General features: G+C 35.4%; 2 protein-coding genes across 2 annotated transcripts; both read left to right on the top strand.

The window, feature by feature from the left end:
• The first annotated feature begins 4,525 nt into the window (after positions 1-4,525).
• LOC115975260 (abscisic stress-ripening protein 2-like) lies at positions 4,526-5,430 on the top strand. The gene is made up of 2 exons (XM_031095971.1): positions 4,526-4,869; positions 4,977-5,430. The coding sequence occupies exons 1-2, from the start codon at positions 4,615-4,617 to the stop codon at positions 5,160-5,162; spliced, it is 441 nt and encodes a 146-aa protein (XP_030951831.1). The 5' UTR covers positions 4,526-4,614; the 3' UTR covers positions 5,163-5,430.
• A 3,855-nt stretch (positions 5,431-9,285) lies between these two features.
• LOC115975261 (abscisic stress-ripening protein 2-like) lies at positions 9,286-10,572 on the top strand. Its single transcript, XM_031095972.1, has 2 exons — positions 9,286-9,527; positions 10,098-10,572. The coding sequence occupies exons 1-2, from the start codon at positions 9,378-9,380 to the stop codon at positions 10,278-10,280; spliced, it is 333 nt and encodes a 110-aa protein (XP_030951832.1). The 5' UTR covers positions 9,286-9,377; the 3' UTR covers positions 10,281-10,572.
• The last annotated feature ends 2,153 nt before the right edge of the window (positions 10,573-12,725 follow it).

Here is a 12,725-nt window from a genome sequence, read left to right as displayed (position 1 = left end):
CGTGGCCCACGTCCTGAAAATTATCCGATAGGAGCTCAAAGTCGGGGATGAGGTGGACAACTCACAATTGCCTGTCTTTGCTCACGAATACTTCAGATCTTAGCACCTTGTTGAGACCCGTGACGTTGACGAGGCTAAGTTTGGGAGCTACATATCTTTTATCTACAAAAACATCCAAGAAGTAAAACCAAGGTCAGGATAACGAAACCATCCATCAGTAGTAAACAGAATACTAAAAGAAAGAAGAAAGCAGTGAAATTGCAAAGCTAATGCCTATGTTAAAAAAAAGGAAGGAAAGACCTAAACCTAAGGTACCCCTCCTAGCTCTCCCTCCTGAACTGGGCAATAAAGACTGTTGTACCATTCCCCCAAGACTATCAAAAAGTTATCCTTCATGCTCTTGTTGGATTTGGGGAGGCACGAGACAAGCCTGACAACAGAGGATCTGGACTTAAGGTAATACCATAAGTCCGCGAGCTGGTAGCACTCGTACATTCAAACGACGTTGTGCTAGGTGAAGTTTAGCCTCATATGCTCATTGAGAACGTCTACACTACCCAGAATCCTAAAGAGGTTAGACGCACACTAATGGGGGCACAGCCTAAGGGCGATTAAGTAATCTTTGGTTGCCCTACCCATAGGGAGCGTTATTCCTCCTTCTATGAAGGTGATCATGGGAATGACGACCTCCCTTTCATTCCTATGGGTAAGCAACAGGTTTGGGGCACAATACCGCAGGGAAACTCCCTAGGGAATGTGATACTTAGCCCTAAATCCCTCTATACTGGTGAGAGAGTCTATGAGGTGAGCGAACCTACCCATCTAAGCAAACTAAGGTGAAGGGAAAGAAGTTTTCAAGGAAAGAAATCAAAGAACAGAAGGCCAGGGAGACTAGCCGAAGAGAAAAGAACCTAAAAGAGTAAAAACTTATGAAAGTGAACATGAGGGGTGCTTCCTGAACTTGTTAAAGGTTTAAAGGATTTTTTTGAAAAATCTGGAAGACTCAGAAAATTAGAAAGTCCTGAAGGTTTGCAAGTCTGTAAGTTTGGAGAGGTTGAAGATTTGTAAAGTGAGAAAAATAACTCCTCCAAACACCTTATATAGGAGACGAAATTGGGTGGGAGTTATCCCACCCAAATTTTGAGGAGAATCGCCAGCTGTAGGATCTCCATCTCACCGTTGGATGTGGGGAACAAAGCGCCGCTTAGAGCATTTAATGGGACGTTGCATACTCGGAAGCGCTAGAATGGTTGCGGGACATGCGAAATGACGCTTTCACATGTCGAAATCAAAGAAATGTGTGGAGTTAATACTCCAAAGTCAAAACCTCATTTTTCTCCTTGAAAAAAAAAAAAAAAAGTTTTATGGGGCTATTGTGGGGTACAATAATTTAAATAGGGCACTTGTGCCACGTGTCATATCCATGGTCGAGGAGTCCATTGCCAAGCTGAGGAGGCCACGTGCTCGGACAGTAAGGCCACATTAGTGGCACATTGCCAGAAGGGGTCCTACTACTGAGAAAAAGTTTCGGAGAGGGGTTAGACCTGACATAACTGAAGGGATGGTGACTGCCCCCACATTTAATGCATCTCACCAAACCCCTGGTTAGATTTATGTGGAGAAGACCCCTGAACAGTGTTACCTTGGCCACCATAACTCACAAGGAGCTTGGGAAGGTGTCTAATGAAACAAGCACTCAAGTGGTATATTGGACAATCAACAAATGGAGGGCTAAGGTTGCCTGAAGGGAGCTATATAATGCGAGAGACCCTTCAAAGGCCAAGGGGGGACACAAAATCTGTAGTGAAAACACTGTAGTATTAAGAAAAGTGACTGTAATTAAAGTTAAGAGAAATATATTCAAGAACTACTCTCCACGGACATTGCCGAGGAAGAATTTCCGTGTGTCACGTTTGTCTTTTTATTGCTTTTCCTTGTTCTCTTACCATCCTTAGCCCATTAAGGGCGTCATCTACTTCATTAAAGCCTAGCTTTTCAGCCCACCTCTACAAATTTATTGTATTGGGCTCTTTGGACCTTAGTCCATTCATCTTTTGGACTTAAGAGTTAAAGCCCACCCCTACACTAACCATTAATTATTTTAAAAGAAATGTGGAAATTTAAAGAGCTCCACTTTTATAGAAAACTCTAGGAATTTTAGAAGATCTCAATCTGTGTTAAATTGGCAAAGAACTTTTTTTTTCTAGATATTCGGTCCTGCTAAAAATGCTGGTTAAACGAAAATATTTTTAATTGACGAATGAACACTCCTAAATTTCCCAAAAATCCCAAAAATGTTTTATGCTGAAAAATCTGAGCCCATTTTCTGCCTCTCCTTGTCTCCCACCCCTTTCCGGCTTTCCCTTGCTCTCTTCACAATTTATGAGGGACGTCTAAATTTTTTGAGAAATGACTAGATCTGTTTATAAGTGCCTAAACTATGTTCAAGGTTAAATTAATACTTTTGAGGAGATAAGTCCAGTCCACTCATCTCTTACATTTTTTATAAAAAAATATTCTAAGGACATTGAACAATTCAAAATTTATATAAAGGTAGTTTTTCTGGTAGAGTGAAGTTGAAGATTTGGATGGTATTATTAGGCCGATAAAATAATCCCATATAAAATGGAATTTAGAAGAAAGTGTGGGCAAATAAAATCACTTCACGTATAGATACATAGTTGCACACATGACATATGTAGAGACTAGAGAGATAAGTTATAATAGGACGGCACTTCATCAATGTTGACAAGGTCACTTCTATTGCATATACGCTTCCTTTTGACATAAGCACGAAAACTCTTAAAAGACGAAACTCTTTTTTTCCTATAAGCAAAGAAATGTGATCACATAATCTTTACAGAAACCCAAATGGATCTTAAACTTAAAATATTTAAATGACCACAAGGAGAGGTGCTTGATTGATGGGAACTTGCTAATTAGCTACTAGGCAATACATGTGTACCTGTTTCAGCTGCATCGATGGATGCCAACTTTATCACAAAAATAAAGCAATAATCACATCACATGTAATACTAATAAATAAAATCAAAGAAAAGAAGGTTCACTTTAGGAAGAATCTCACCACCAAGGTGATATCTGGTAAGGTATAAACTAACTAGAAGTCTAGAACAACCATTCTTAGTGCCAAAAACAATAATTGGGTTAAATAACATTGATTAGTGCCAAGTGTTTTGTTACTCAGTCTCAGCGTCAATCTTGGAAAGGGTCTCTTCCCTTATAAAACGAGCTCCCCAGTTTGATCCAGAAATGGGTAGGAAGATCGACCATGCGGCATGGGGTATTATCCCAAATGCACGTCAGGAATAGGAAATAATAACAATTGCACATGCACTCTCAAACATTTTCTCTTATTTTAGTTTCAGATGGAAAGAATCCACAAATCTAAGACACCGTCTAGATCTCTTTTTCAATGGGTCTTTATTGTTAAGATTATCGGGTTAAAAAAATATTATATATTAAGATCATCTGGAGTTCTTGTGCAGTAATTAAGTTAATAGATTAGAATAAATAGTTTTTTTTTTTTTTTTTTTTTTTAAGCGTATTTTAAAGCAATACAGGTGGCAAAGTGAAGGCAAAAATTTGCCTTCACTTCGCCACCTGTATATTGCTTTAATGATATCAACGCCCCTCTTTTTCTCCTCTTTTTCAAAAAAGAGGGGCGTTGATATAATTAAAACGTTTTATTTAATAAATAAAATAAAATTGGAAGAAGAAACCGTGAATTAGAAAAAGTAAAATAAAAATTGTGCAAGTTCAAAATTCAAATAAGATAGAGAATAAAAAATTGAGAAAAAAAGAGTTGATATGAATTATTAAGTTTTTGTGTTTATCTAAATAATTGAAAAGATATTAGAGATAAAAAAAAGTAGTAGATAACAACAATTAGTTATTGTTTTTATCTTTTAAAAAAGTAGTAGATAAAAATATTTTATTTGTTGTTTATATCTAAAAATTGATTCAAAGAAGAGATAAAGTAGAGAAAAAATTGATATAAAAAAATTAATAATTTTTTTATTTATCTAAAAAATAAATATAAGGCAGTAAAAAAAATGATATGAACAATTTTTTTTGAGAGGATGATATGAACAAATTAGTTGTTGTATCTATCTAAAATTTAATTTACTTCTAGGTCCAACCTTTTATTTTATTATCCATTATATAGTATATATAATATGATATTATTTTTTTAATGAAATATATGATTTTTGCCCGTAAAACAAATCAACCACGTGGTCATTATGCAATAATTGTCCTATATTGTTTAAGAAAGTATTGTTTGTAGTATGACTTACTCTACCATTCTTTAAGAGTTAATTACCATAACTTTAAAGTAAAATTTGTGATATGATTTTGGATTAAAACTTCTATCTCTCCATGTCTTGTAGTGTATTTGTTTCTAAAAATTTAAAATTAAAAAAAAAAAAAAAATTATGTCCAGCAAGTGAGTATGTGGCACTTGGCCACTATCCCCTATAAATACCAGGAGCTCTCTACCTAAACTTCATTATAAAAACCATCAACTACCTCTCTTTCTTATTCTCTCCTTAATTTAACGCTAGCTTTGTTAACTCAACTTCAAACTCCAATTCCATGGCTGAAGAGAAGCATCACCACCAACACCTTTTCCATCACAACAAGGACGAGGATAAGCCTGTTGAAACTGTCTACACTGAGACTCCTGCTGGTTATGCTGAGACTGGGAACAGTGAGTCGACCACAGAAGGATATGGTGCCACCACCATCTCCACCGAGTCTGAGGTTGACTACAGGAAGGAAGAGAAGCACCACAAGAATCTCGAGCACCTTGGCGAGATGGGTGCTGTCACAGCTGGTGCTTATGCCTTGGTAATACCCTACCTTTGTTGTGTATATATATATTAGTTTATATATGGTGATCTTTAATAATAAGGCTAAAGTTTTTTCTTCTTTTTCCTGATAATGATATATTTCAGCACGAGAAGCATAAGTCAAAGAAAGATCCAGAGCATGCCCACAAGCACAAGATAGAAGAGGAGATTGCAGCAGCGGCTGCAGTTGGAGCTGGTGGATATGCCTTCCATGAGCATCATGAGAAGAAAGAGGCAAAGGAACAAGACGAAGAGGCTCATGGAAAGAAGCACCACCACCTTTTGGGTTGAAAACAACACGATCGATCCATCCATCCATCCATCCAAGACACACCATCTAGATTCTAGATCTCTCTTTCAATGTGTCTTTTTTTTTTTTCCCAGTATTTACTTCGAGCTGTGTTGTGTTTATACCAGTAAGCAACTACCCTAAATAATACTTTGTGGTGGGCGAGAGAGTGAGTTTGTGAATGCTTACTTGGTTGGTATACGTGTCCTTGTTCATTGTTTGTCATCCGGTTTCTTTGTGTGTAATGTTAAGAATAATATTTTCCTATCATTTCAGTTAATCTTCTTGATGTTATCTAAGTAATTTATTATTTCTTTTCATTTTATTAAATTTTTAACCCAAGTGAACTTTAAAAAAATTTAAAAAATAGAGTAATACAAGAAATATTTTATAGGAGTACAAATTTCATCACATCGTCGATTACAAAAAGTAATTTTGACTTTCACATGTAAGCTAATTTTTTTTTAAAATAATTAAAACTAAATTATTAAATAAATAGTAATAATAAATTATAAAATAAGTAAACAATTTTAATGAAAATTTAATTTTAAGTTTTAATTTTCTAGAGTTTAGACTTTGCCTGGCTACCTCCATTTTTGCAAAGAAAAATGATGAGTATTATAACAAGTAACCAGTACAAAAACGACGGGAGAAATTAAGGGATACTTATGCGTTTAGCTTATGAGCTATCAGCGTCGACTCCAGACCTCCTCAGTAAAGGTGTAGTGTCGGGTCCTGACACTTTCGCTCCTCCAATGGGATCTCTATTACCCGATGGATAAAGGTTTCTTGCTCGTCTGTAATATGTGGACGAACACTAGCTGAAAACAAGAAAAATAGATGACGTTAGAGGTTTGAAACAAATAAACGAAGGAAAGGGACAGACGAGATTAACCTGAATCCTTGACAAAAGCCCAAATGTTGTCAAAACCATGAGGCATCGTCTCCCACTCTTCTTGATGACATACCCAATTCGTCCCTTTGACAAAAAAACACCTGCCCTTTCAATTCCTATTGGAGTCATGCATGTCAGATACCAGCTTCAGCCCCTCCTTCCTTCCCGCGAAGTGGTATATCCCCTAGGACGAGACTATATGTTAAGGTCAAGAGCACCAAAAGAACTCGTCAATGGTTAGCTGACGGTTCCTGCAACTTAGACGACCCCACAAAATCTCAATCCCAATAAATATCCTCCAAGCATTAGTGGCAATTTGGCTGACAGACAAACCCAAAAAATTGGCCAACTGACGGTGAAGTGCCGTCAATAGCAGCCTCAATCCTGTTGCGAACATGGCATTGTACATGCCAACATCCGTGGTCTTCCTTAAATAGCATTTCTCAAACTTCCCAAGGAGACGGATTGGGATGTCATCTAGAATTTGGTAATGGTCACGTTATGTATTGAATACCTTGTCCGACGTCGTCGGCAAAAAGTCATTGACAGTCCATATCTTGGGGAGGATGAAATGACGGTCATCTTCGAGGCTTCTTGAGGTACTCTCTAAAGCCTCCTCGTCATCGTCATTATTATCCCTGTCACTCTCTCTCTCTCTCTCTTCTTCCCCCTCATCATCCTCGTCACTCACCACTCCCCTATCTTCTCCTCTATAACTCTCCACTTCCTCATCAAGAGATTGGGTTGATGTTTCCCTCTCTGACAACCAGGAGAAGCCCTCCTCGGGCTCTTGACCTGAACGAGAGACCTCGTCGTAGCCCGCTCCCTCACGGACTGACGACTATTCACTCGTCGCATCTCTAGACATCTGACTACCTACAAGCGATAGATTCATTCTAAGAATCTAAGTTGACAGCCTCACCAAAGAAGTGATTAACTAGAAAAATGACCCATAAATGTCCAAGCATTTAATAAAGGCTGCTCGAGGTATCACCCATCAATGACCTCACTTTTCTCTTGAACAAATAATAATTAATAATAAAAACCACAAAACCAACTCCATAGCCCATCAGCTGAAGCTGACGAGACTATGGAGTAGGGGGCAATTGATAAGGGTAATTTCGTAATCCACTCATGGTAAGGCAAAAGGTGACAGTCCCAATAAATCCATCAGCTTTACTCATGAAAGATGGCAACGGCACAAAGGTCTACAGTTCCACCTCAAAGCTGACGACGACACCTAGGACGACGAAACAGGAAGTTGACGGTTTGAAATTGAAAGGGATACATAAACTTTTGACAAGTCTGACATGGGTTGCCTTGGTCTCCACGCATGCATGTATAAGGAAACATCTTATGCCCCATGCTTAACCATAAACAAGAAGACTCCTACAAGGAAAGAATTCCGCAAGATACATGAATTATAGAGGATCTCTCCTATAAGGAAATATCTTCTTAACTAAGGTAAGGATGTCAACCCTACGCTACTATACTACTATAAAAACCCCAAGTCCCTTACAGATCAATGTACACATAATTCACCCCAACTTTGGCACTCTAGAGTTGTGAGAAGTTTTCCAACTTAACCTTGGGAGGGTCTTCGGTTGGCACCATACTGGTACTCTCTGTTAGGTCTTCTCTTTTTGTTGTGCAGGTATTGTTGTGAGTGCATAAGGGTCGTGTGACTCACTGGTGATTTTTCGGCATCATCAGAGTTTAACACTGGCCGATGGAAGAGAAGTATTTGCATTTGCATACTGGCATGATAAAGAGTTAATCTTAATACTAGGATACTCAAAACAAATTTGTTAAAATGATGATGTGGTTAGGAAATTATGATACAATAAGAAACAATTAATGAGGGAAATGGGAAAGATGTTAAGTTGCTTGGTCAGGAAACTAAGAAACAAACTCAAGTTCAACGGTTACGGCAGTGTAGTGGCTAATGACTCAACTTCGACGATCGATGTCAGCAGTCTAGTGGTAGGAGACGTCTTACCGATGATCGATGTTGGCAGTTCGATGGCCAGAGACGCCTCATTGGCGACAATGACCAAAAACGCGACCCTTCAACTGGTGTCGGAGGTCTGTAATTGAAGATATCATTTTGTCAATTGGTGTTGGCAGCCCAGTTACCTGAGATATTGCTTTGACAATGATTGTCAGTAGTCCGGTCGCCGAAACTATTGCTCTTACTGCCAATTTTAGTGGTTTGGTCACCGGACCTTCAGCACCAACAGCTTTGGTGTTGAGCCATTGCTTTGGTGATTTACTTAAAAAAATTTACTTGTCATACTTAACACTTGAAAATATTTTACTGACAATGTTTTATACATAAAAATTTTTACATGTAAAATATTTTACATTTAAAAATATTTTACTTCAAAACAAACAGAATATAAATATACAAATTTCAATTGAATACCCTTTACAAAAGCCTAGATTATGCTATTTAATTTTAAGTGCAAAGTCATGTGGCTTAAGCTAAACTACCTTACAACTATATTCTTTAACTAACTATTCTTAGCCAAATTGAAATTTTATATAAATAAATATAACCAAAAAAAAAATGAAATTTTTTTTAACTAACTCAAACGTATGATTTGCTTGTAAGATCTTTAAAGTTGTCGGGACAAAAAATGTAAACAAGAACTACAATGCCAGAAATCAATGAGAAAGGTTATTCTATTGCTCTGTGACGTGGATTAAGGGTTTGGGTTAAGGTGATTAATATTTTTATATATATTGGTTATCATGGTCAAATGACTAAGCCCTCCCCCAGGTCATGAATTTTGTCATCAAAGGTCAAGACTTAAGGAGTAAGTTATATCTATAATCTATAATCTATAATATATTGGCCTGAATTTTTGTCATCATAGGTCATGATTTAGAGATTATATATATATATATATATATATATATATACACGTTAGCCTTATTATTCGTGTTTTGTGCGTGTGATGAAGTTTTTTTCTTTTTTTAAGACATAAATTAGTAGAAAAGTACCCTATTTTGTAGATATTTTAAATAGAGTTGTAAATATATTTTTATGAGGTTGTTCTGAAGTTTTTTTCCGATTAAGCGTAAGGTTTAGGGGTATTATAGATTATAGATATAACTTACTTCTTAAGTCTTGACCTTTGATGACAAAATTCATGGCCTGGGGGAGGGCTTATTCATTTGACCATGATCACCACTATATATAATCACCCTAACCCAAACCCTTAACCACATCACAGGGCAATTAATAACCTTTCTCTTTGATTTCTGGCATTGTAGTTCTTGTGCTTTCTCAAGTCACATATAATACTCTACCACCACGATGGCTGACCACCACCAGCACCACGACCATCATCACAACCACAATAAAGATGAGGAAAAACCTGTTGATTATAAGAAGGAAGAGAAGCACGACAAGCATCGCGAGCACCTAGGTGAGCTTGGTGCTGTTGCTGCTGGAGCTTATGCCTTGGTAATCTTCCTCGTCTAGTAGCCATATTTCCTTTTAATTCCTACATTTTTCTTTTTTTATAATTGCCTGTTTACGTTTTAAAAATTGCTATTTTCATTGTATTGAAGTTTTTCTATTATTGTTACAGACACTGTTTTTGATCTCGAGTAGCATGAACCAATATCTTTAATTAATCGAAAACGCTATAGAAAAGAATGTTTTTTTGGGGATGAATGAGAGATATCATTGAAAACAAAGCACTATACAATAGCATATATGATCCTACACATAATACATATACACTGGAGAAAACAAAAAAAACTTGCTGCGAAGACAAACAAATAAACTTTTTACAAATTAAAAGCAGCAAAGCTACTATATACGTAGCACTTCATTAGTTATTTAGTCATGTGTTGTGTTAGCTCTATCAGGAGTTTCAGTGCGCGCATGCATGCATATTCGGGATTTCTTGATGGAAATAAAATCTATCTATGTTGAATTCAATTGACCTTAAAATTTATTTGTGTATAGTTGTTTTAGCCCTTTTCAAATTCGTACTAGAACTTTAATTTGTTTCAATTATTGTTTCAGCATGAAAAGCATAAGGCAAAGAAAGATCCAGAGCATGCCCACAAGCACAAGATAGAAGAGGAGATTGCAGCAGCAGTTGCAGTAGGAGCCGGTGGGTATGCGTTCCATGAGCATCATAAGAAGAAAGAAGCAAAGAAAGAAGAAGAGAAGGCTCATGGAAAGAAGCACCACCATCTCTTTTAAGAGCCTATAAAATATTTATGTGTTTTGTTTTATTCAGAATATTTGAAACATGTAAATCATATCGTCAGTAAGCGACTACCCCAAATAATATTATTAGGAATGAGTAATGAGTTTATGAATCTCTTCTAGATGGGGTATATTCTCTTCAAAATAGGTTTTATCTAGTACTCTTGCTATGTCAAATGTTACGGTGTCAATGTTTAGAATATAATACTGCATGTAATCTGAGAACTTTTCCTTATTTATTTTTTTTTTATTATTATAAATAAAGGATCTTTTTATATTTGAGTTTCTTTTCTTTGTAATCTTCTATGAAGTTTCTGAAGTCCTCCCTTTTCGCATAAATTTTGCATGATGAGTTCTAACACCCGCACCTAACCTTTGAGTAAAGGACATAGCAAGGTTCCAGCGGCTTGCTTTCAAAAAATAAAAAATAAATAAATAAATAAATAAAACCTCCTATGGGTGAATCTATTGCATATATAACAAGGATCAACATTAAGTCCATATATCTTTGCACTAATAACGGATGAGTCATTACATTAATCTAAAAGTAAGTCCCTTAATGTATGCCTTTTGTAGATGATATAGTTGTGGTGAATGGAATTAGAAGTGGAATTAATGCCAAATTAGGAATTTGGCAAGACAATGTAGAATCTAAAAAATTTCGATTAAGTATGATTAAAATAGAATACATAGAATATAAGTTTAGTAAAAGTAGAAACAAAAATGAAAGGGCTTTAATACTTAATGGTCAAGAGATACTAAAGAATGATAGTTTTCTATTTCTTAGATCAATATTTCATAAAGGTGAAGAAATTGAAAAGTGTGTGAATTGTAACATATGAGCAAGGTGGATGAAGTGGAGAAGCGCATCCACTAGAGGAAGAGTGAACTGATCAAAGTCGGGGGAAAAAAAAAGGTAGAGGAAACCAAAAATCACTTTGGTAGAAATAAGAAAAGATATGTCAATTGAGAAAAGTAATAAATAATATAATTTTAGATATAATAGAATGGAGGAAAAAAAAAATACATGTGACAAATCCTATCTAATTAATCTGAAGGATTCACAGCATATTCCAAAATTTTGGGACTCAAGTTTTGTTATTATTGTTGTTGCATTGATCAAAATGCTCGAAATGGCTACATCTCATTCTAATTTAGATGTACATTTTTGCTAAAATTAATAAAGGTTTCAAGCAAAAACTATCCTTAATTAGAAAGGTTAGTAAATATTTCTGACATACAATGACTCTTTTTGATTAAAAACGAATTCCCTACTCCCTAGAAATAAGAAAATAAAATTCTAAAATATTTTAAAAAATCCAATTATGACACCGAAATTAAAAATATCAAAAATTTATTCCACATTTTATCCTAAATAAATCACATATAGATCGAAATTATGATCCTTCATTTCTTAATATAGTTTACCAAAACTAATCTTACGAACTCCATCTGAGTTGTAACATTCTTTTGGATTTATGTAGAACTTATTTGATTTGAAAAGTATGGCAACATGGTGCGTGCATAATGTCAATTTGGAATTTTTTATATCTATATGAAGAAATCATGAGCAATTACAGAGCTAGAAATTTAGTTGAGGAAGGGCAATACCGGAAGAAAACAACTATAGAACACGAATAATTTTTACAAAAAGAAAATTGTAAGGTAATATTAAATAATAATAAAAATGACAATAAACTTCCTGCGAAAAAAAATGACAATAAACTTGTAATAATTCCTTTATAATCTTGAGCACAATAAATGCTAGGAGAAACTAATACAGGATAGTGGGCCAAAATGGGCATTTGTCCCATTCGCCAAAATTTTCCAGTAAAATGCTCATGTTCTAAAACTATTTAGCAAAATGCCCTTATTTTAAACTCGATTTTTAGAAAATCGAGTTATGTGAAATCAAACTTAAAAAAAAAAAAAAAATACATGGAAACTCGAGTTTTTCTCACATTACTCAATTTTCATTAAATAGAGTTTCAAAATAGGGACATTTTTCTAGATAGTTTCAAAACAGGAGCATTTTGCTACATCTTTTGGACAAAAGGGGTAAATGCCCATTGTCAACCAGTTTTTTGTGCGTAGCCACGTGTCTTCCGCTGGAGCTGTGACTTTGCTAAGCCCAGATTTGTTTTGAGGATTTCAACCCAGAACTCGACATTGGGCCGCATAGACCAATGGCTTCTGGTATATTTTTAAGCCTACAAAATAGATAAAGTCCAAAGTCTTAGAATCATGATAATGGTTGAAATAAATAAATAATATATTTAATTGAATAGCTTCAATTAAATGATTAGTTGAACATCATTATTATGTATATTAAGTGATGTCTAATATTAGAAAATAATTAATTAGGTATCAAATGTCCAATAATGGGATGAGTCCAATAGTCCATATCCAGCTACGATATAGTTCATGTTCAATATAATA

This window comes from Quercus lobata, chromosome 2, assembly GCF_001633185.2.
Source record: "Quercus lobata isolate SW786 chromosome 2, ValleyOak3.0 Primary Assembly, whole genome shotgun sequence".
Taxonomy (NCBI): domain Eukaryota; kingdom Viridiplantae; phylum Streptophyta; class Magnoliopsida; order Fagales; family Fagaceae; genus Quercus; species Quercus lobata.
The sequence above is the reverse complement of the archived record's forward strand: the minus strand, read 5'-3'. Positions and strand labels throughout refer to the sequence as shown.

Coding starts and splice junctions, on each gene's coding strand:
- LOC115975260 (XM_031095971.1), top strand. CDS start 4,615: ATGGCTGAAGAGAAGCATCACCACCAACACCTTTTCCATCACAACAAG. Junction 4,870..4,976: donor CAGCTGGTGCTTATGCCTTG/GTAATACCCTAC, acceptor GATATATTTCAG/CACGAGAAGCATAAGTCAAA.
- LOC115975261 (XM_031095972.1), top strand. CDS start 9,378: ATGGCTGACCACCACCAGCACCACGACCATCATCACAACCACAATAAA. Junction 9,528..10,097: donor CTGCTGGAGCTTATGCCTTG/GTAATCTTCCTC, acceptor TTATTGTTTCAG/CATGAAAAGCATAAGGCAAA.